Source organism: Urocampus carinirostris, chromosome 14 (genome assembly GCF_059441175.1).
Source record: "Urocampus carinirostris isolate Australia breed hairy pipefish chromosome 14, RoL_Ucar_1.0, whole genome shotgun sequence".
Taxonomy (NCBI): domain Eukaryota; kingdom Metazoa; phylum Chordata; class Actinopteri; order Syngnathiformes; family Syngnathidae; genus Urocampus; species Urocampus carinirostris.
Window position 1 is genome coordinate 15,694,050 of NC_142362.1, and position 24,618 is coordinate 15,718,667.

Genomic DNA, 24,618 nt, shown 5'->3' on the forward strand with positions numbered 1-24,618 from the left:
TAGGAAGATGGATAATTAGGAAACGAGTGGCAGCTGGGGCTGAGAGAGTAAGCACAGGTGAGGGCAATTAGCGGGCAAGTGACAGAATCGTGACATTCTGTTTGGCTAAATAGTCTCCCTGCTTGTTATTATTATTTGACAGAAGTAATTTACTTCTTAGCAGTTATTACTTTACTTTATAAAAATAGTTATAAAAGTGTATATACAGTAGTTTTAATTGTTAAACAAAAGCCTAAACCTGCAAAAAGGTTTTGTTCTTTGGTTTCTGTGTATAATAGGGTATTTAATCTTAATGTTATCATATTTTTGTTACATTACTGATTTTTGGGGGTTTGGCTTTCTTGGCTTTTTTTCTATAAGCTGTTGTAATATGTTTATATATTTTTTGCACCGTTAAATTTGCATGGCAATTATATAATAAAATAATAACGCATCATAGTACCAAAAATATTTGTGCTGTGTTTATTTAGTCAGAAACTATCCCAAGGGGCTGGCCAAAAATAAAAACATTAAAGGTGGTGTCCGTGACTTGAAAATATTTTACTGACTGACGCCATCTTCTGGCTGAAATTATCAATGCAGCTCCTTTTGTTGCACGTGCAAGTATATGAAATGTTTAGACACACTCAAATAATTCTTTTTTTATCTTATTAGGGTTTGGGTTGGCATTCGTACTGTATTAAAAGTGGTCCTTTTCTTACTTTCACCATTTTCTTCCCAGAATAAAATAAAACAATAAGCATGCACGTTAAATCCCTCTCCTCATCATCCCCCTGCCTCCTTTCTTTAGCGTATTTCCCTCTGTGCCCTGAACACAATGGGTAAAAGTAATATGAAAATAGATAGGAGAGGTGGAAAAAAATACAAAGGCTCTTTGAACTCAGTTCGGAATTGTTAACACATACTTAATAGAGAAACTGTTTAATTTTAAACTTTTTGGGGTCTCCTCAAACTACACACCCCACCTTTGGATGATTTTTTTTTTCATTTTATCTTGTTAAATCTTCTTTTGCAGGTAACGAGCAATTCATTTTAAACGGATTGCCTTACAGCAAAAAAGTTGTTGGTTCAGATCCCAGTTTGCATCTTTCTTTTTCTCACTGTGCTGCGTGGCCAGGTATTTAGCTTCTTTGAGGCATTAAGAGCAAATATTCTAATTGGATTGCAGCAATTGTGAGCGTGAAGGTTCCTTTGTTCCCTTGAGCGCACGCCACCCCTTGCTCAAAGGCAGCTCCAGTTCACACTGACCCTGACTAGAACAAAATTGAATGAGTCATGGATGAAGAGATGGGAAAAGAACACTGAGAACAAGAGGTTACAACAAAGTCAATATTGTCAAATATTAACCAGATGAGAAGAATGGGTTTCCATTATTTCTGTAAAGTTGATATTTGTTAAGTGTAATTACATTTTGATGTTTTCATTTTTTTATTTCATGGTAGGCAAAATGAAGAAAAAAATGAAGTTTACGCCACAACACGAAGAAGATATAGGTGAGTCATTCGATAACGCATTCCAGCAAAAAAAACTAAAATGTCTAACATAGTTTTCTTCAATTCATTCAGCCAATAAAAAATGTAGCAGGTTAATAAATCTTTGAATTTGAATGGACAAAATGTGTACTCCTTCCCAAAATATTAGTTCTACTATTATTACCAGCTCAGTAGCCTAGATGGTAAGGCGCCCGCTTTGAGACTGGGAGGTTCGGGTTCGCGCCCCGGCCGAGTCATTCCTAAGACTTAAAAAGTGGTCGGCGGCGCCCTCTCTTGGCTGCGGCTGCATCGGGTCAGATGCAATCGACATTTCGTTCTGTGTACATTGTTACACAGAATGACAATACAAGGAAATTATTATTATTATTATTATTATTATTATTTGTATGTATAAATTATATTTTTTAAATTGAATTCATGATGCTATTTTGCTGACGTTATGTGCACTATAAGGAAATAAATATTGTTCCGTTGGCAGATAATATTTCCGATTTTTTATATATTACTTGCCCAAAGTTCACTATTTAAAAAAAAAAAATGTCATTACTTAACAGTACTTTGAATAAACAATCTGAAAATGTGGCTATTTTTCTTCTTTACTAGAAGAACAAGTACAAGTAAATTAAGAAAACTAAATCTTGTAACGCATTTTCAGTATAAATTGTCTATTTTTTTCTAAAAAAAACAGGTTAAAATAGCTTAAGATTAGATAAATAAAGCCTTTAGTTAGTTTTTCATATGCTAGTGGAGTAAAATCTCCCCTCGCAGTGTGCACTATATTTTTAATTACTGTACATTTTTAGCCACATAAATATTTAATTCACGGGTCAATAACCTTTTTGATGCTGAGAGCAACTTTTTTGTTACTGATATTTCTAAAACAGCTACTTATTACACTGCTGTTACTGTGTTATCATTATGTTATCACCAAGTTATAATTATTAGAAGTAGTGTTAAAAAAGGTACATTAACAACTGCCTTATATAAGAACATTGAATTATTTACATATACAAATTATATGCTAATTTTGAAAAGGATTTTGTAAGAACTGATGATGTATTTGAAGGCACTGATTACACCAATTATTCCTCATGCCAATCTAATTTCTCAAAAAATCACAATGACCCCTCACTGGTGAGCCATTTTCCGAACCGGTTCATGAGCTACTCAACAGTTCTTAAGGGCCTACGTAAGGCCCGCAAACACCACGTTGGTGATCTCTGATCTATTTCTCTATAAATCGTTGTCATGTGAAAAAAAATTCACTCCAAATTGTTTTTTTCTTTCCAGGAAGAAAAATTCAAGAAAATATATTTTCCAACAAAATTGTATTTGAGCAACAATACATTTGATATTGACAGGCTTAGAAAACTATTACTTTTTACTAAACCATTAAGTGACTAATTAGATAATGAATGAACATAAACCAACTTGGTAGATGCTTTTTTCACAGTTAAGTTAAAATCTAAAATTTATACTCCAAAAACCGTAATTGGGATATTTGTTCAAATTTTTCTCTTTTTTTCAGCAAAACAAAAGGATGGGTAAGTTGTTGATTGATCCAAAATTGAAAAAATATTTTTGGCAAACATGTTATTGAGCTGGAATTTTTTGCAGCGATGAAAAGAAACAGAAGAAAGAACAAAACACTCTCAGTGTCGGATACTTCCAACTGGTAAGAAAAATATAAAGAAATTAATAAAAAATATAATTTCGAACTAGGTTTGCCATTTAGAACTAGATTTTAAACCTTATCAATATAAATTCTAAAATATTCTGTGTTTTTTTTAATATAGTTTCGGTTTGCCACCTGGAAGGAAGTGTTGATGATGGTGATAGGAGGCATAGGTGCCCTCATCCACGGCGCCGCCGGCCCACTGATGCTTCTCGTGTACGGCATGATGACCAACACCTTCGTGATTTACGAGCTGGAGATTCAAGAACTCAAAGACACCAATAAAACCTGCATCAACGACACTATCCACTGGATTAACGGCTCTATATATGAAACTGATGAAAATCTCACTGTTGTCTGTGGGTGAGTATCTTGGATGTGAACTTGATTTCCCAATCCTTACTAGTTTTTACTAATTTACCGGTTGAAATCCTTTGACAGGGTAGATATCGAAGCCCAGATGACAACGTTTGCATACTACTATATCGGAATCGGAGTCGGAGTTTTGTTTCTTAGTTATTTTCAGGTACATTTTTTTGATAATCTATTAATTTCCATGAAACTTGAAGAATAATGATTAAATTGAATTAAATGCCTTTATTGTCATTGTACAAGTATAAAGAAATTTGAGCTCCACCACCAGTGCTCGCATGAATAGGAATAAGAAAATTAAACAATGACAAATAGATTAAAATAAGGTAAGAAAAATTGTGCAATAAAACCGGTATTGAGCTACTGTCAGCTACATATAAAGTGTCTGAAGAGGTGCAAATATGCTGTCATTATCAGGACCAGAACGGAAACAGGACCCAATTACGTTATGTTTCACACAAGTTTTATTGAAGGAAAGAGGAAGGGCTGCGCCCACGATCTGGTGTTCGCTGAACGCGGGAGGCAAGTCGCTCTTGTACTCGGATTGTGATCCGAACACGAAAGTGGATCTTCCGTAGCGAGCGATGGCGGTGTCAGGGTCGGAAAAACGGGTCGATAGCCGGGACTGGGAGAGGAAGGGGTGATTGGGGTCGGAAACGAGTCGTAAGTCAGGACGGGAGAGTAGACGTAGTCAGGAACAAAAATGGGTCGTAAGCCGGGACGGGAGAGCAGACGTAGTCAGGATCAAAACAGGTCGTAGCCAGAGACAGACGGGAGCAAAATAGGGCCAGGTGGGAGTCAGGGTAAAAAAATACTTGCCTAGTATTCACTGAGGTTCGCAGATGGACTGACAACAGGGGACAGACAGGACTGGGTTTAAGTCGGGACAGGGAGCCAATCAGAACCCGCGGTGGTTGGCGCCAAATGAGCGTGCACAGCTGAGTCACATCAGTAATCATGACAGTCATACAGCAGTGCAAAATGATAATTAATTCCAGTTCAGTTTTTTTGTGCAAACTGGAGTTGAGATGCTATAGTAGTCTATCAATTTTTGCAATTAATCTGATCTATAACCATATTTAGTGAATTTCCGCAAAGTAGGAACCATGTGCTATGATGTAACACAAAGGATCTGTTTACTTATGCTCATTACTACACACACTCATTTTCGCTCATCCGCTGTATACAATATGTTTATGCCACAAAGCACTGTGGGACAAATGATACACCCAAGCTTGGGCTTAAATAAGCCTTATGCTTATTGGTTGATTTCGCTGAATCATTTCCATTTTTTTTCTTACCCTACAACAAAAATTTCACTGTCTATAAATAGTGGACGCCAGAATTATATCCATCCGTATGTAGTGTAAGTCAATCCATCAACCGTATATAGTGGATGTCACAGTTATATCCATCCATAAATAATGTAAGCAACAAGAGTATGAGTATGGATGTTAAGACTGTATGAGAGTGTGCCTACTGTGTTGTATGGTGCAGAGACTTGGAGCCTGAACGCAGATTTGAGGGGGAAATTAAATACTTTTGAGATGAAGTATTTGAGGAGTATGTTAGGAGTGACAGGATTGGATAGATTGAGAAATGAAATTGTGAGAGACAGAACTGGAGTAGTAGTGGAACTGAGCAAGCGTGTGGATAAGAGAGTACTGGGTTGGTTTGGACAGATAGAGAGGATGGATAAGGAGCGAATGTTGAAGAGGATCTATGGAAAGAGACCCAGAGGAAGGCCGTGATTGACATGGATGGATGGTGTTATGAGTGCACTGCAGGAAAGAGGTCTAAATCTAGTGGAAGCTAGAGCTCTTGTTAGTGATAGGAATGAGTGGTAAGGTGTTGTAAAAGGATAGTGGGATGTTTGGACACGTTCAAAGGGATGGGCAGGGCACCTGTATGATGCGGCAGGGGTAAACCAGTGAAAGCTGTCGGGCCCTGTCGTTCAACAGAGGAGTGTGTTGTGTCACCCTGACCCGAGTGACATGGCCGCCTTCTTGTGTACCGTTTCATCCGGAGGGAGGAAAGCATGACCAACTTAGGTGCCAAGATGCCTAACTTGTTTGGGTGTTTGGGCATTTGGGTTGGCCATGGTCCAAAAATGTTTGTGTGTGTTGTTTGCTATTTTTTTTCCCTTTTTTATTTTCTCTGTATTTGTATGTGTTTGTGTTGCTGTCGGTCACCCCTCTTGAGGGATATGACCAAGGTACATAGATAGATAGAATAGTTTGCTAAAGAACACATCTTGTAAACAGACAGGAGCCCACTTTTGGAACTAGAGCAAAACAACCAGGGTACTTCTCTAAATAATTCAGCTGATATGAAAATGTTAAATGCGGACATTTTTGTAATGCTGTCGCTCTTGCTAGCCCCCTGATCAGATTGTTTTCAAAGGGCATGTATGACGGGTTATTCGATTGTCACGACTCATATAAATTATTCATTTGAATTGCTTTAATCAGTGCCCACAAAACAGAAAGCAGATCTCCAATTGGTTTGAATATACCAGCACTCATGATGTATTCAAAAATCCGTATAAGTGATTGATCTGTGATGCACCAAGGACATGAAAGTTGAACAGCACTATGGCAAGATAACTATGTAAAACATTTCCTTTCCCATCAAGATCGTTCTGTGGGTGTCAGCTGCCGCCAGACAAACCCAAAGAATCCGAAAGACGTATTTCCGCAAAGTCATGCAAATGGAGATCGGATGGTTCGACCGCATTTCTGTTGGAGAGCTGAACACAAGATTATCGGAGTGAGATCTCGCATTGCTTTTCAAGCTCAAGTCTCAGTGCAGTTCACTCAATAAAACCTTGTCCTCCTTTTCAGCGACATCAACAAGATCAATAACGCGATTGCCGATCAGGCATCCATCTTTATCGAGAGGATCTCCACCTTCGTGTTCGGCTTCATGGTGGGATTCATTGGCGGCTGGAAGCTGACCTTGGTGGTCATCGCCGTCAGCCCGCTGATTGGTGTTGCGGCTGGACTGATGGCAGTGGTACAGTTCTGGTTCTGATTATAAGATACATGATCGTTTTAGCGGTTTTTACAATAAAAAATTGTATAACGCCAGTGATGGAATTGGAAGTATCAGAAGAAGAGGCAAACTGACGCTTCAATATTTTTTGTAGCAAGATCTTTTGATAGATCCACTCACAAAGACATTATGGACATCCTTTCTGAGTAAAAAAACAATCACAACAGAGTTGCCAATACCAACTACTAATTACTACATTGATAAGCATACTGGTCAACGTATACGATTTTGTTGTACAGTGGAACCTCGGTTCTCGACCATAATCCGTTCCGGAACCCTGTTCGAAAACCGATTTGTTCGATCACCGAAATCATTTTTCCCATTAAAAATCTTGTAAATCGTTTTAATCCGTTCCAACACCCTGAATGTTTACCTTGAATGTTTAACGTGAACATAAAGCTAACCCAGGCAAATCGTACGTTCACGATATCGTAATCTTCCGTACGAAAGATCACGCTAACATGAACGTGTAAAAATTAAAAAATCAGGTCGTTTACAAGTCATTTAGCACCCGGGTCTCCACAACAAGTGGTGAGCGTTTCATTGGAAAGGGGGCTCCGTTCCAACACCCTGAATGTTGGGCTCCGTTCCAACACCCTGAATATTTACCTTGAATGTTTAACGTAAACATAAAGCTAACCCAGGCTAATCGTACGTTCGCGTTATCCGTACGAAATATTACGCTAACATGAACGTGTAAAAATAAAAAAAAAGATAAAGAAAATAATTATGAATAGGATTTCTTACCTTTGTGGTGGTCAGCAGAAGGCGCTTGCACACCTCCTTCATATTTTGCTATTATTTCTTTCTTAAATGCTATAGTTGTACGCACTACTTTTCTTTTTTCACCTGTAGCAAATTTGCTGCTTTCACTGACTTCCTTCGGAGGCATAATTAGGGGCTAAAACACTTCGTACACCTATATTAAAAGCGAAAGCAAAACGAACCACGTCTGCACGCGATAACAGTTGGTCACGAAAAGAGCGATCTACACCCGTACGCCGCTCAGCGTTGCACCCTAGCGTACGCACTCACGTATTACCGGCGTTCGAACTCCGATTTTTTGACCGAACAGCGAAGCAAGAATTTCTCGAAATTTTTGGTCGGACTCTGATTCGTTCGAACTGAGAGGCGTTTGAAAACCGAGGTTCCACTGTATTTAATCAGCTTTTTTTCTAAAACATTTGAATACAATCACAACAAATAATGAACAGGATTTTAATTAGTCATACTACATATTTTTTTGCATACTGTGAAGATTTCCCTGCTCTTAAGCATGCTGTGCCTTTCAGAGACAACTCTTTTAGACAAGCACATTGTTTCTTGACATGTTCAGTTCTGCGTAACACAAGTTTCTCAGACTCCACTTTGACTCTGTAGTTAACCACCTTTAGTTGAGTGTAATTGACTCTACAAGTAAGTTAGTTTTTCATTTCATAGTTTAAAAAAAGACCTGCCTATGCCAACTTTGCTTTGGATTTGATAGTACATTATTTATTGTGACCTTTTGGACATTCTGTGTAAGAGGTCTGTGAAGCTATAATTTCGCCTAGTTAATTTAAAGGCTAGATATGTAGCCCGCAGAATATATTTGGGCGAAAAATATGTTTATATAGCTTGACTTTTGAACATTGTGATCACACAGGATTGACTTGTATGCAATAGAAATAATCAATTTGCAAGCAGTTTGCCATCAGTGGTAAATTGACGACACATTCTTGTCATTGATTTCAAGTAACCCCTAATAACTCGAAAACACAATGCTGGGCAGTTTGTCACGGTGTGTTTTCTGATCAGAAATTTTAAGTGAGAAAATTGGCCCACTTCAATAATTGTCTTAGTTATCTCCGGTATTTTTATTGTTCGTCTTTGGTAAAATGAGTTGTGTTGACGATGAGTTTTATTTTCTTCTTCTTTGTTTAAAGATTCTTAACTGACAAAACTAGTTACAGCTTTAAATGGCTCATTTTTTAATTTTTTTTGTGAAAAAAAATATGGCCCCATTGGCAGAATCATTTTTTAATTTTACTGTATTTTGATAACTCTTAAGTAATACAGAACCATTAATATATTTTTCAATTGTCCCCAAGGTTTTTTTTCTCACTTTGAAAGATTTTTCCGATTTTTTAAACATGAAAAAATACAGTAAAAGATGAAAAAATAAGACCTAAAATAAACAAAACATTTTTGTTCCTTTGGACAAGAATGTTCTTTTTTTGAGAGCAAATGTGCGCAAGCGTTTAATAAACTAGGCCTCTTTTCATTTTAACATATTTTGTTCCTTAAGGCTGTAGCCAGATTAACAGGACGAGAACTCAAAGCGTACGCAAAGGCGGGAGCAGTCGCTGATGAAGTTCTTTCATCCATTCGGACCGTAGCAGCGTTTGGTGGGGAGGACAAAGAGACTAAAAGGTAATCCATTTTTCAATACCGTCCTCAAAACAGAATGTATAATTCCACTTACAAACCATCTAGGTACGACCAAAACCTTGTGGAAGCTCAGAACTGGGGAGTTAAAAAGGGATCGATTATCGGCATCTTTCAAGGATATCTGTGGTGCATCATCTTTCTTACTTTTGCTTTGGCCTTTTGGTATGGATCCCAGCTGGTCATCGACACCAAGGAGCTTTCTCCTGGAACTCTTATTCAGGTTTGGGAAAGAACTTCACCTTAAGATTCTCATTTGTTGTAGGGCACGTAATGACCCTCCATGTTTACAGGTGTTTTTTGGAGTTCTGATAGCTGCAATAAACCTGGGTCAGGCTTCACCTTGCCTGGAGGCTTTTGCTTCAGGACGTGCGGCTGCAAAGACCATCTTTGAAACGATCGACAGGGTATGAAGTGCTTCAATTCACAGCTACTATTGAGCTTGGGATGTACCTAAGTGAAAATATCAGGGCCCAAACCTGAAAATGTCAAGACCAGAACAGAGACATGACCCACTTTCGTGCGTTTCTCTTAGTTTTATTGGGAAGAAGAGAAAGGATAGTACACACGATCCGTAGATCGCTGGTTGCAGGCAGCAGTTTGCTCAGACACGGAAGTGGTATTTCCGTGGCGAGCGATGGCGGTGTCGAGAGCGGAAAAAAACAGATCAGTAGCCGGGACGAGGGAGCAAAATCTTAGTCGAGATCAGAAAGGGGGTCGGATCCAGGAAACAGCCGGGAATAAAAACAGGACAGACTCAGGGTCGCAAAGCTTGCCTAGCGTAAACTGAGGTTCGCAGACGGGCTGACAACCGGTGACAGGAAGATGGGGGTACAAAAAGGGACAGGTAGCCAATCAGCGGCCGAGGCAGTTGGCGCCAAAGGAGCAGGCTCAGGTGCCTTGCACTCAGTAATCATGACAGAAAAGGGAAACTTGCTAAAGATGTACAATATAAAATGATCAATAACTGGAATGTTATTGGATGCTAAACCCAAGTGCTTCTGTCGTGTCATCGATAAGACACCGAACTAAACCATCAAAGATGTACCATGACCGCGGTGGACGTGTAACTGTAGCTTTAATTCCATCTCATAACAGTGAAAGCTGCAAAGTACATTAGAATGCATCGAGTCCATGTGCAAATAAGTTCACGACAATAAAACTTAACAACTGTCAAAACTATTACAAGACATAGTTGTTCATACATCATACAAACACTTTGAGAAATGTGCGGTATTGCCTTGGAAATCCTTCAACATGGATGGAGACAGATTAGAACATGCACTTGTCTTGTCAGTCTGTGGTGTGTAACTCCTAAAGGCAACCAGATCAAAGAGCAAGAAGTGACAGGGATAACCTGGGTGTAGTATTACCCGGAAATAGTATTATTTCACGATATTTTTTAACTCATACACAATAACTTATTTATTCAACAAAAACAGTTGTAGTTAGGACAACACTTTCCCTGCCTGGCCTTGTAGGCCACAACAACTAAACCTTGCAAAAGTGTCTGTTGGTAGAAAAATTACTTTATTTAATGGTTGCATTGGAATCTTTAGACAACATTGTTAAGTTCAATTTGTCCTCACGTGACTGATCTTCCACGATTTGTGCTACTGACCCTGGTCATGGGCCAGCTCTTGCATGAATTTGCTCGTTATTCAGCAAAACTAATATTCTTGCAGTCCATTTTTGTCTCTTTTCAAGCAGCAGAGTTCAGTATTCTCTAAGCATGGCTGATCATTTGCTTCCAGGAGCCCGCCATGTAAATAGCGTGTGTTAGGTTGAATTCATTATTGACCTTGGTCCTTTAGGTAGTTTCTGGGTGTCTTATCCTTGCTTGAATTTGCAAAGTGTGGAGTGTCACTGCTATGATTAGGAAATTGAAGGTGGTGTACTCGAGGTGTTTGCCGGTGTTTACTTGGAGGTGAATAACACTGGTTTTAATTGCTGGTATGAGTTCTCTGTCTGGTTTCACTATGTCAAGTGTTTTGTTTTCTTGCTTTGTTTCTGTGCCAGGCGGACAAATTCCAGTGGCCCAAGTTGTCTTTGATAGTTAAGTTCTAAGCGAGATGTGAAACATAATAAGTAATAGTGTTCAGAGATCTGCAATGCACTTAACACAAGCAAGTTGATTCTACTTTGAGCGAAAAAAATGTTCATGTACATTTTGCAAAACTTGCCCCTAATTTTAAAGTAAATATTTTCAGGGTGTTTTAACTTTAAATTGACAGGAGAGTGAACAAAAAACATGATTAGGAGGGAATTTATGATAATTATGGTGAAGTAGTAAGCTAATGCAACAAACCAGTCACAGTCATTCAAAGTGAAACAATTATAATAGTAATTCAAATTATCTTTGCACATATCTTAGCGCCAACCACTGTGTAGGTAGCTGTAGAAGGTAGGCGAATAAAAAATTAAATAAAGTCTGGATAGTGACCAACAAAAACATGGAGGCAGAAATGTGGCAATGGTCCCATTTTGACAGTGTGCTCCATTTCCTTGTAGCCATGTCCTGTGGAAACCTGCCCCTGAATCAAAGCTTGCTTGGCTCGGTTCATCTCACTTTAGATGTGATGTCATCACAACACTTTTGTTTCGAAAGCCTGTTTTCTTTTGGTCGTTTTTGCATCCCCAACAGCTACTACAGGATTATTTGATTCCGCAGATTTACCTTCCGTTCCTTTGTTTTTGTATCCACAGGAATCAGAAATTAATTGTTTGTCTGATGATGGCTATAAACTAGACAAGGTGAAAGGTGACATTGAGTTCCACAACGTCACGTTCCACTACCCATCGAGACCTGAAGTCATGGTAATAGTTGTGGTAATAAAGCCCACCCGCGCATTTCTTAAGTTATGTCTAAACTGCCTTTTTCCTCAGATTTTAAATGACTTAAGCGTGCAGGTGAAGGCGGACGAAACCACCGCTTTTGTTGGACCGAGCGGGTCGGGTAAAAGCACAGCCGTTCAGCTCATCCAAAGGTTTTATGACCCAAATGAAGGAAGGGTGAGGAAAATACTCTCTTGGATGTTTGGCTGAAGACAAATATATTTAGACCCAAATATATTTCTAGGTGACTCTAGATGGCCACGACATCCGAAGTCTAAACATCAAGTGGCTCCGCTCACTCATTGGCATTGTAGAGCAGGAGCCTGTGCTGTTTGCCACAACAATCGCAGATAACATCCGTTTTGGGAAACCTGGAGTGACCATGGATGAAGTCATCCGGGCTGCGAAAGAGGCCAATGCCTATAATTTCATCATTGAGCTTCCACAGGTATGTTACAGACCACCCAAAAAATCTTGAACCTTCAAATCCATTATCCACAACATAATAGTTTGTCATTTTACAATTGTTGGGTTTGTGTCAGTGGTAGATCAAAAGTTGTTTGTTGTTCCCCTGGTTGAAGTAACCTCGTTCAAGTGTCTTTAAGTAGGATACAAACCCCAGAAACTGAGTCATCTGCAGTTCCTAAAGAATTAAGCACTTTATTTATTGGGGATGCCCCTTAGCTTCCCTTGTTTCTTGGTAATAAAGAGCAATAAAGTTAATACCGTTTTATACCTTTCAGAAATTCGATACTTTGGTGGGTGAGGGTGGAGGTCAGATGAGTGGAGGTCAGAAACAGAGGATTGCCATTGCCCGAGCTCTGATTCGTAATCCCAAGATCTTGCTGTTGGATATGGCTACATCAGCCCTGGACAACGAGAGTGAGGCTGTTGTCCAGAAGGCATTGGACAAGGTAGGCAATTGTCTATCCAGGAGTGGCCAACCCAGTCCTCGAGAGCTGCATGTCTTGCATGATTTGGAGGTTTCTCTTCTCCAACTTAGGTGATTCAAATTTACAGAGGGTTAGAAAGCTGTGTGGGGGGCTGATAGTGATCCAGGTAATTGAAATCACTTGTATTGGAGCAGAGAAACTCCAAAAACATGCAGGACATGCGGCTCACCACCGGTCTATTCCATTTCACTGTACCCGACTCATTGAAAACCCTAAATGACACTTCTCCTGGCAGGTGCGTGTGGGTAGGACTACCATTTCAATAGCCCACCGTCTATCTACGATCAGGAAGGCAGATGTGATTGTTGGATTTGAACGTGGAAGGGCCGTGGAAAAGGGAACACACAGCGAGCTCCTGGAAAAGGAAGGTGTCTACTTCACCTTGGTCACCCTGCAGAACCATCCAGGTTCAAACAAAGCAAATGGTGGGTTCGTAGAGTCCTCCAGATTCTTTAAAATGAGTTTGAAAAAATATATATTTTAGGGGGGTAACACGTTGGTCAACGTCTTTTAAATGTTTTTTTCTTGTTAGATTAACTGAAAATACATTGTATGATGATTATTTTTCCAGGTACTATCATCGGAGCTGTCTCTGAGGGAAACGTTGAACACAAAAGCAGGAGTTTTAGCAGAAACAGCTCTAGGTCGAGTAAAAGGTAAAAAATTGAATTTGAAATAGGACGATGACAAGTGACTGACCCCAAACTGATCGTTACTGTTCCTATAGGAGCTCAATTCGGCTGCGATCTCACAGCAATTTGTCTGGTGATTTTGGCCCTGACACCGTATCAGACAGCCTAAGGATCCTTTCCAGTCAGAAGATCAACCCAGACATCGTAAGCTTTTGTTATTTTAGAAAATTGCCAATTTGATTGGAACAGGAGTAATGTAATATGAATTGTGAACAGACAGAATACGAGGAAGAGGAAGAGGAACATCTAGAGCCAGCCCCGATCACACGGATCCTCAAGTACAACCAGCCCGAGTGGCCCTACATGCTGCTTGGCTCTTTAGGAGCCGCACTCAATGGTTCAGTCAACCCCATCTATGCTGTGCTGTTTAGCCAAATTTTAGGGGTACGGACATGTCTTCTTGCATTATCACAGGACCATTTGTTCAGCCCAACAGAAACTCAAAAAGTTGAGCAGTTGTGTTTTTTTTGTGCCCACAGACCTTTTCCTTAGTGGACATAAACGAACAGAGGCAGGAGATCAACGGTATCTGCCTTTTGTTTTGCATTGTGGCCGTGACAAGTGTCTTCTCACAGTATTTGCAGGTTTGCGCAGACTTTCAAAACTGAATGATTTGTTTTTTGGGGTGGGGTTTGCTCCCCCACATAAAACAGATACTACTGCTTTCCATGGTTACCAGTGTGGGAATATTGGTAGGAACTAATGTGCCTGTTCATCAGGGATATTAAAGATATCACCCATTCCCTGGCAAAGTATGTTGTGAGATGAAGATGAGCTTGAATTATTCTGCTTTAATAATCCAAGCTCATTTGCATCTCACAACATACTGTGCCAGGGAATGGGCATTACTTTTAATGTCCCTGGGTATTTCCAAACAGAGGCACAATAGTTCCGCCTATTGGTTCATAACAATATTCCCACATCCCCTCCTTTATTAAGTAAGTTACCCACATTTTCACACATCTTAGTCATACAAACAATGTATAATATTTTTACAATCAGTGGCAGGAGAAGCCTTCAGATCTGACTTAGATACAGCAACTTCATCATCTGGTTGCCGTTGTTGTCGGCATAAAAGCATCCTCCTGCTCTTCAAAGATAGGCCGGATTCGGAGACGCTTAAGAAAGACTTTGGTTTATGATTTTAGATAATAAGAGGGGGTAATATGGTGAAGAAAACAGTCAACTTAGTACGAGCTTCTCAGGAAAATCCTGAAAGGAGGTTGTGTTATATACTATACCTGTCCTGAGGAAGCTTGCATAACTCGAAGTTCGAAACATTTGCCTGGTCCAAATTTGGAAAAGTCTTTTCAAGACTGGTGTTCCTAATGTAGAAATAACTATATAAATGTTAAATAATGAAAGGTTCTATTATGAATGCTGAATAAATGAACAGGCTCCTTTTGGATCAATTGCACACAGCGGCGGAAATTTTTCCTGGACCATTTTTGCCCAACAGACATTTTGTGATTGAAAGCTTTACAAATAGATAAACTTGACTCGACTCGACCAAGAAAAATGCTTTGTTTTTTAACTCATACACTTTCATTGACGGAAATCGTTGTCAAATTCATTTAGAGGCTGGCTCGTCGTGAGTATGTTTGATACTATTTCTTATTGCAGGGATACGCTTTTGCCAAGTCAGGAGAGTTGCTGACGCGCCGTCTGAGGAAGGTGGGGTTCCAAGCCATGCTGAGACAAGAAATCGGTTGGTTTGATGATCTACAAAACAGTCCTGGAGCACTAACTACCAGACTGGCCACTGATGCCTCCATGGTGCAGGGTGTAAGTACATCACTTATTTATGTTATTTAATCATATACATGTATATTATGTATATGAAGTGTATCATTTGTCCAGTTTTTATCATTTTAATGCTTTAATATGAGGCACAGGCGTTCGGAACGCATTAGCTAATTACCATAGGTTTTTTTACCCTGCCATACGACATTTTCCCTTTGCGACCCGGCCACTCAGAAGGTTCGTGTTTAATGTATTTTGTATCTTCAAGGCCTTCCTTTATTTTTCAGGCTACAGGATCTCAGATCGGCATGATCGTCAATTCTCTGACCAACATCGGCGCCTCTTTCATCATTGCCTTCTACTATAGCTGGAAATTAACCTTGGTCATTATGTGTTTCCTGCCTCTCATCGGACTCTCTGGTCTTTTGCAAGCCAAAATGTTGACAGGTTTTGCGAACGAAGACAAAAAAGCAATGGAGGACGCAGGACAGGTTTGACATCTCACCATAAATTTCCCAGAACCAGTTTGCCAGACTGATCACTTTTTATTCATCAGGTTTCCAGTGAAGCTCTCGCCAACATCAGAACTATCGCAGGTCTGACCAAAGAGAGTTTTTTCGTGGAGTCCTATGATCAAAAACTGGAGAGTCCGTATAAATCTGCCAAGAAGCGAGCTCACATCTACGGGTTCTTTTTTGGCTTGTCCCAGTGCGTCATTTTCATGGCATACGCGGCTTCGTTTCGATTCGGGGGCTATCTTGTTAACGCCGATGGCCTGCAATACGTAATCGTTTTCCGGTAGGTTTTTCCAATCTTATTTTTTTCACTTTGGTGTGTTTGGCAATAAACTTACGTATAACTGATAATGTCTTACCGCAGGGTGATATCAGCTGTAGTTATCAGTGGGACAGCACTCGGCAGGGCTTCTTCTTTCACTCCCGATTACGCTAAAGCTAAAACGGCTGCTGCTCATTTCTTCAAACTTTTGGATCGGAAGCCCCAAATCAGCATCAGTGACACGGAAGGAGAGAAATGGGTTTGTATTACAATCAAGAGTTTTATCATGTTATTGCTAAAAAGTTGTTATTGTTTTTTAATTACAGTAATTACCATTTCAGAAGTATGTTTGGGAAGAATTATAACGTTTTACACATAAACATTCTCTTAATCTCAGTTTTTTCGACACAGGTTGTGTAATTTTTTTATATTGGTGAATTTGATCAAAAATATACAAATTAAAATGAACAAATGATGTGTAAATTAATATGAATTTCTAAATAGGTAAATGCAGAAATGAGTCATAAATTCATCTTCTTCCCACTGTCAGATAAAATTGAAAGCAAGAGTGTACACAAAAAAACTGATACTACAACCACCAAATACATGAAATACATAACAAATATAAATAAAAAAATGGAATGAAATTTGTATTTTTCCAAAAAAATGAATGTATAAATAAATAAATAAATAGATGAATAGATAAATGAATATTATGTTTCACATTTTTTTTTCACGGATCCTTGAACCGCCTGGGTCGTAGGGGCATCATCTTTTGTGGTGTGTCATGGGCAAGTACAGCCTGGTGGTGCCCATCACTTTCCAGGCTGTCTTTTTGGGAAGGGGTTTGTTTAGCCAAGACACTTCTTATCCATTTTGTCAAAGAACTTTATGTTTCGTATATTTTTGTATGTATATTCAAATTATTTATGTAATTAAATAAATAAATAACTACCGGTATATGGATAAAAAATGAAATCCCCTCACTACTAAATAAAACTAAAAGTCAAGCGAACACAACTTAAAAGCGAAAAAAATAGATATCCTAATATTTTTTTTAAATAAAAACGGGTCCCGAAAATGGGATCAGTAGTTTATAGTGTATGGAATGAATAAATAGATGAATTAATTGATAAATATATAAATACATAGATAAACCCACTCAAAAAAGTAAAACAATCATAATTTTATAAAATAATCAATTAGTTAACTTTAAAAAGTTTATCAAAATAATTCTGTTGGGCAAATTAAACAAATAGTTGAGCTCAAGACAAATTTAGGACAGTTGAATAACATTTATATTTATTGATTTATATCTAATTTGCATGCATTTTATATTTCTTGTTTTAACCCCATTTTTTCAATTGTAATTATTTGTACTTTTATTTAGTCTCGTAGGCATGTGCTTTAAAATATGCCATTTATTTTGTTTTTTGAATACATAAGCAAATCGGCTTAGGTTGTTGGAATCGCCGCTGGGCGAGATTGTTTAGGCTGTGGTTTGTTGAAAAAGTCCTAGGGAGCCACTACGCGGCGCCAGATAGCTGCATGTAGCTCAAGAGCCTCTTCTATACTGAAAGCAGATGTTTATCAATATTGGTGATATCTATTGAGGATGCATTGACAAGAAACCCAACTAAAAACACTCGCCGAGGCCTAACCTAAACTACAACTGTGTAAATTTTCACGAAAATGTGTGTGTGTTCATATGTGACTTATAGGCTCTGAAACGGCAGAACAGATTTTCCTGAAAAGAGTCTTTAGTTAGATTTAGTGTCAAGGAACCTAGAATGAATACAAACGAAATTAATAAACATGTGTTTTGTGTACAAGTGCCCCTGGGGGTGCATGCAGCCATGTTGCTCTTTGGCACTCCCAAGTGGCTCCCTGGCGCTATTTCAACAAACCACGCGCAAGTAGAATGCCCGGCAAAGCGATTCCGGCAACCTGAGCCATTCTTATCTAAAATAAAATCTATACAAAACCAGTTTATTGCACTTAGAACGGGGATATGACACTTAAAACTGTACCATTTGCACAATTTTACGAAAATGAAGTCAAAGTGTAAATAAATTAAACAATACAGTGTAAAAACATTTAACAATACGGAAATGATACTTTTTTTCAACAACTGTTACAGAACCAAAGTCAAGAGTATCTAGAATAAAAATTATATTCTGTCAGGACCAGAACGGAAACAGGACCCACTCGCGTAGCATTTCTCACAAGTTTTATTAGAAGAAAAGGAAAGGGTTGTACCCACCATCCGGGGATTGCTGGACGCGAGAAGCAGGTCGCTCTGAACGCGGAAGTTGGACTTCCGTGGCGAGCGATGGCAGTGTCAGGAACCGAAAAAAATGGGTCAGTAGCCAGGATAGAAGAACAAAAACGTGGTCGGGATCGGATACAAGTCGAAAGCCAGGAGAGGGGAGTACACTTGGTCGAGATCAAAAACGGATCCTCATTCGGGACGGGAGAACAGTCGTGGTCGAGTCAAAACAGGTCGTAATTCGGGACGGGAGAGCCGACATGGTCGAGATAGAAACAGATCGTAGCGGGAGACAAACAGGAGCAAAGAAACGGTACAGGCGAAAAAGGTCTTGCTGTGTAAAATCAGAGATTCCCAGACGGACCCACAACCGGGGATTGAGATGACAGGGTTTAAGTAATGGGGAAGCCAATCTGTCAACAAGCCACAGCTGGCGCCACACGGGCGGGGCCAATTGGGCGCCATGGTAACCATGACACATTCAACAGGGATATTCAAGTCAATTCAAGTCAAGTCACAATTATTTATATAGCCCTTAATCACAAAAAATGTCTCAAAGGACTGCACAGGATTACAATTACACCATTACCTGATCTTAAACCAACATGCGGGCAAGGAAAAACTCAAAACCTCAGAGTGAGGAAAAAAAAAACTTGAGAAGGGGCCTCGCAGCACATTGCACTTTAACCGGGATATTGCACTTTAACCGGGATATTGCACTTAAAACCGAGGTATTGCACTTTAAAACTGTGTTTTGCGACTGTGGTTTGGTGTGATGATAGCTTTAGGGAAGAAGCCACCCCTCAGTCAGTTCCTTTAGGCCTCGTAGGATCTGAACCTTTGGCCTGATGGTAACAGTAATCTGTCATCCCCAGGAGAACTTCAAGGGTGAATTACAGTTTGTCAATTGTGAATTCACCTATCCAACTCGTCCTGACGTGCGGGTGCTGAAGGGCCTGTCGATATCGGTGAAGCCCGGGCAGACTTTAGCCTTTGTAGGAAGCAGCGGCTGTGGCAAAAGTACCAGCGTTCAACTGCTGGAAAGGTTCTATGACCCAGATGAGGGGAAAGTGGTGTGTATTGCTCTGGGGAATGCTTATGTCATTACCTTCTAAGAATCGAAAAAGTGAATCACGCTTTCCTCTTGTCTGATTCCAGTTGATCGACGGCCGGTCGTCTAAGTCGGTGAACGTACCTTTCCTGAGATCTCGTATCGGTATCGTGTCTCAAGAGCCCGTCTTGTTCGACTGCAGCATAGCCGAGAATATTCAATACGGGGACAACACGCGCAGCGTCAACATGGAGGAAGTTGTAGGGGCGGCCAAAAAGGCATACCTGCATGATTTCGTCATGACGCTGCCAAATGTGAGAGCAAACATCTTTATTTTGATTTACTAATTAAAAAAAAAGACGCAAGCCAATAAGTAGTAATGATTTACAATATTATTGACATTTTTTTTAATCAATCCATTTTGGGATTTTATTCTAAATCCTATTTCTTATATAAAAAAAAATGCTTACCTAGGATCCCTTGTCTATCTGGTGGTAGAATTCAAAATGCCTTGTTCTTATTCTACCGGTTGCATAAGGTAAAAAAATATTAAAAAAAAAAAAAAGGAATACCAGGAAAATCTGCTTATTTTAAGTATAATTTTTCAAATTTTACTCTACACTACTGTACACTTTTTACATCTTTTTTGGACAAAATTGAAAAATAATCCCTACAATTTGTAAAATTATTTAATCTGGGAAATTGTGAATATTTTTCTTAATATATTATTTTACCATCACAAACATAAAACACACAAAAAAGCTTAATAACAGACTATCTATCTATCTATCTATCTATCTATCTATCTATCTATCTATCTATCTATCTATCTATCTATCTATCTATCTATCTATCTATCTATCTATCTATCTATCTATCTATCTATCTATCTATCTATCTATCTATCTATCTATCTATCTATCTATCTATCTATCTATCTATCTATCTATCTATCTATCTATCTATCTATCTATCTATCTATCTATCTATCTATCTATCTATCTATCTATCTATCTATCTATCTATCTATCTCGCTCTCGCTCTCGCTCTCGCTCTCTATTTTTTAATTTACAAAAATAAAACAAACAATGTAAAATATAGTAAATATAAAGCATTTTATGCCACTAAGGAGCAATTGCATTATTTATTTTTTAACATTTCAGTGAAGTCAACCGGTTGTGTTCGATCTGCCATCCCCATGACAACTTAACCACGTAGGCTGCTCTGACAGCGTTAAAGGTGCGATAAATAAGTCAAAGGCCGAGCGCTATTGAATTCTAAATATTAGCATACACAACAAACAAAATAATGGCAGTTGCAGACACATTGCAGTGTTTGTGTCCTTGTAACTCCCGTTCAAATGCTAATCATGAAAAATGTATCTTTTTCTCAATCTGCATACACATTTCGTAGAAATACGACACCCAGGTTGGTGCACAAGGCTCTCAGCTTTCAAGAGGACAAAAACAACGCATTGCCATTGCTAGGGCCATCGTCAGGAACCCCAAGATCCTTCTCCTCGATGAAGCCACCTCTGCTTTGGACACAGAAAGCGAGAAGGTGCTCACTCCAAAAGAAAAATTCTACCATATGCTCAATACAGATGACACGTTATGCGGGACTGCAAGATAATCTATCGAGCTGATGATATTGAACCGATAAAGGGCAAATATGACAACATTTTTAGGAGATATGTTTATCAAAGTTGTATTTATCACGGACAGAACGAAATCAGGACCCAATTGCGTAACGTTAACCACAGGTTTTATTGATAGAAAGAGGAAGGGCAGCATGGGGGGGGGGTGCTGGAGCCCATCCCAGCCATCTCCGGGCAGTGGGCAGGGGACACCCTGAACTGGTTGCCAGCCAATCGCAGGGCACACGGGGACAGACAACTCACTCGCTCATTCACACCTAGGGACAATTTGGGCCGGCCAATTCACCTGAAATGCATGTTTTTGTCGGAGGAAACCGGAGTGCCCGGAGGAAACCCACGCAAGCACGGGGAGAACATACAAACTCCGCACAGGAAGTCTAGAGCTGGATTTGAACCCAGAAGGTTCCCACGACATGACACGACACTGTGACGCACATGCGCTAACCACTGCGGCGCCGTGCTGCCGGGCATATTACTCATAAACAATAATCAGTTGCTAGTACCTTAATTTAAAAAGTAATTTAGTTACCCCCACAATTACTGACACCAAAATGTAGCACATTACTCTGAAAGTAACTCTCTAGTTACAAACTACGGTATATACTCAGATTGAAGCTGACCACCTAAAAGTGCTTTAAAATAGCCACATCCTAAAAAAATAGAAGAAAATGTGTATACCAACCTGTCTAAGCAGTGAAGCATTCATTTTTTGACATGAGCAATCTTGAGAGATTGCAAATGACCACTTAGCCAAGACACTTCTTATCCATTTTGTCTCTGGGCTTCAAACCACTTGAAGATCTCCTTCTCCCTTTCCGGGTACTGTCCGAGACATTTTCCTTTTTCCCCAGGTATGGGGTATTGCAAAAATAATTTTACAAACAGAAAGGCCATAATTTGGCACACTGATACCGTAAAATCTTATTCTTTTCGGGGCCTCAACTAACTAACTAACTAACTAACTAACTAACTAACTAACTGACTGACTGACTGACTGACTGACTGACTAACATTCCGCCTTATTTTTGCTATAAACCACGCCCTCTTCCCATTGGCTGCCATCATTTTGCCACTGGTAATACACAACCAAATATTTCAACATAGGCTGAACCCCTGATTTTTATTTATATAGTTTTATAGCTGGAGGGCGGCTGGGTGGTCAGTGCGCAGCCCCACGGTGCGGAGGTTCAGGGTTCAGGTCCAGCTCCCGCAGCCTTGCATGTTCTCCCCGTGCCTGCATAGGTTTTCCCCGGGCACTCTGATTTCCTCCCACATTCCAAAAACATGCATGTCAGGTCAATTGTCCCTAGGTGTGAATGAGCGAGTGAGTTGTTCTTCACTTTGTGGCAACCAGTTCAGGGTGTCCCCTGCCCACTGCCCGAAGATAGCTGGGATGGGCTCCAGCACCCCTGGGACCCTACTGTGGATAAGCGGTAAAGATAATGGATGGATTGTATATCTGGCTTAAATGAGAGTATATGCTGCAGGGAGAATACATCCATAAGGGGAAATTCAGTGTTCTCTTACTCTGCCCTTCAGACACCATACCGGTATTCCCTTGTACTTTCTAGGTAAAAATAAACCTACCCACCCTTCGGATTAAGTTGTCGAATAAAGTATAAAGCCCTACAGCATACAATGGTTTACCCCTTCCGCATCATATTTGTCAATATCAGTCATTCTTAACTGTTCTTCGCCATTCAGATTTATCCCTTGTACACACTCTTGCATCCATTAAATCAGCTATGTCAAACTCATTTGAACTCGGGGGCCACACGATAGAAAGAACATTCTCTTGGGGGCCGGACTAGTAGAAAGAAAAAGAGAGATAAGTCGTGCGAGAAGGGAAAAAGGAGGGGAGCGGAAGAAAGAAATCCAAAGAAAAATAGAAAGACAGAAGGAGAGAAAAGAGAAAAGAAAGCGCGAGGGGTAGGAAGAGAGAAAGAAAAAAGAGAGAAAAGGGAAAAGGAAGTTAGAGCAAAAGAGGTTAAAAGACACAGAGAGAGAAAGAGCAACAAAGGAAGCGAAAAAGAAAGACACAAAGAGTGAAAGAGACAGAGTGGGAGAAAAGGGGTGGAAAAGAGAGAGAGAGAAATAAATACAAGTACAGTGTCTTTGTTCGAGGCACCTGGCTTTGGCAACATCAAGTTGACCTATTTCAACTTGCAGCTTATTTTTCTCTGGCGCTTCTCTGAGTGTTGTCTGGCGGGCCGGATTCAATCCCTTCACGGGCCTGATTTGGCCCCCGGGCCGCAAAAAGAAAGACACAAAGAGTGAAAGAGACAGAGTGGGAGAAAAGGAGTGGAAAAGAGAGAGAGAGAAATAAATACAAAGTACAGTGTCTTTGTTCGAGGCACCTGGCTTTGGCAACATCAAGTTGACCTATTTCAACCTGCAGCTTATTTTTCACTGGCGATTCTCTGAGTGTTGTCTGGCGGGCCGGATTCAATCCCTTCACGGGCCTGATTTGGCCCCCGGGCCGCCTGTTTGACACCTGTGCATTAAATTAACCAAGCTCACATCCAGAGCACTTTTCACCCCATTCATCCAACCACATTTGAGCCTTCATCTCATTCTATTTCCCACCACTTCTGCACTACACACTCTTGCCTTTGTCCATTCTTTCCATATGTCCAAACTATCTCAGAACATTTTCATCAGCCCCCTCAGCAAGCTCTAATATAGAAAGTGTAAATGAAGAAAGTACATAATCATAACTAAATATGGACGCAACTGGTTATCAGTCTTGGTCTACAGAAACAGTATATTATCAATGATCGCTATCAGTATGAAAAATCTGTTATCATGCATCTCTAATATCATGTTTTTCCCCCATATAGACGGTCCAGATCGCTCTTGATGATGCAAGAAAAGGCCGAACCAGCATTGTCATCGCTCACCGGCTTTCCACCATCCAGAACGCTGACATCATTGCAGTGATGTCTCAAGGCGTTGTCATTGAACAGGGCACACATGATGAACTCATGGCCAGAATAGGCGCTTATTACAAACTGGTCACAACTGGAGCTCCCATTAGCTAGAATTGGAACTTTTCCGGAAAAAGTCAGATCACAGTGTATTTATAGTAATAAAAGAACATTTTTTAAATACAGTGGTACCTCTTCTTATGAGCTTAATTCATTTCAGGATTGTGCTCGTAGCTCAAATTGCTTGTGTATCAAACGCATTTTCCCTATATGAAATAATTCAAAAATAATCGGTTCCCTCCCTCCTCCGTAAAGCATAAAAGTGAACCGTATGCAGCAGGGGTGGGCAACTATTTGGAGTCGGGGGCCGCATAGGGTTCACAATTTTTTTCCAAGGGGTCGAACAATTTTTTTAATTTATAAATATACATGCAGACATCCGCATGTTATATTTCTTTTGAAATAGATGAATCTACTGTACTCAAATTGGTTTTGAACCAATTACAATTAAAGCATAATAATATATTGGGTCCCTGTTTTGAGCATGTCATTTGATATTTTGTTTTGTAGTATTATTGTAGATGTATTGTTTAAGTATTTTTTTAAGTATTTGTCACGACTAGCACACAGGGTAGAGGGTAGACCCAATCACGTAACGTTTTCTCAAAATTTTATTGAAAGAAAGAGGAAGGG

The 24,618-nt window shown here is 39.7% G+C and overlaps 1 protein-coding gene across 1 annotated transcript; it reads left to right on the forward strand.

Moving 5' to 3' along the window:
* Positions 1–3,029: 3,029 nt before the first annotated feature.
* abcb11a (ATP binding cassette subfamily B member 11a) lies at positions 3,030–24,246 on the forward strand. The gene is made up of 26 exons (XM_088353551.1): positions 3,030–3,037; positions 3,111–3,168; positions 3,290–3,531; positions 3,610–3,694; positions 6,176–6,309; positions 6,384–6,555; positions 8,882–9,006; positions 9,070–9,244; positions 9,315–9,428; positions 11,728–11,838; positions 11,908–12,033; positions 12,101–12,304; positions 12,600–12,770; positions 13,045–13,234; positions 13,381–13,465; positions 13,537–13,645; positions 13,718–13,885; positions 13,981–14,085; positions 15,125–15,286; positions 15,532–15,735; positions 15,801–16,042; positions 16,124–16,280; positions 19,166–19,363; positions 19,449–19,655; positions 20,755–20,901; positions 23,839–24,246. The coding sequence occupies exons 3-26, from the start codon at positions 3,320–3,322 to the stop codon at positions 24,037–24,039; spliced, it is 3,804 nt and encodes a 1,267-aa protein (XP_088209677.1). The 5' UTR covers positions 3,030–3,037; positions 3,111–3,168; positions 3,290–3,319; the 3' UTR covers positions 24,040–24,246.
* The last annotated feature ends 372 nt before the right edge of the window (positions 24,247–24,618 follow it).

Excerpts from the sequence above, each read along its gene's own strand:
- abcb11a (XM_088353551.1), top strand. The coding sequence starts at position 3,320 with ATGATGGTGATAGGAGGCATAGGTGCCCTCATCCACGGCGCCGCCGGC. Across the intron at positions 6,556-8,881 it reads CGGCTGGACTGATGGCAGTG|GCTGTAGCCAGATTAACAGG; the intron begins GTACAGTTCTGG and ends TTGTTCCTTAAG. Across the intron at positions 12,771-13,044 it reads TCCAGAAGGCATTGGACAAG|GTGCGTGTGGGTAGGACTAC; the intron begins GTAGGCAATTGT and ends TTCTCCTGGCAG.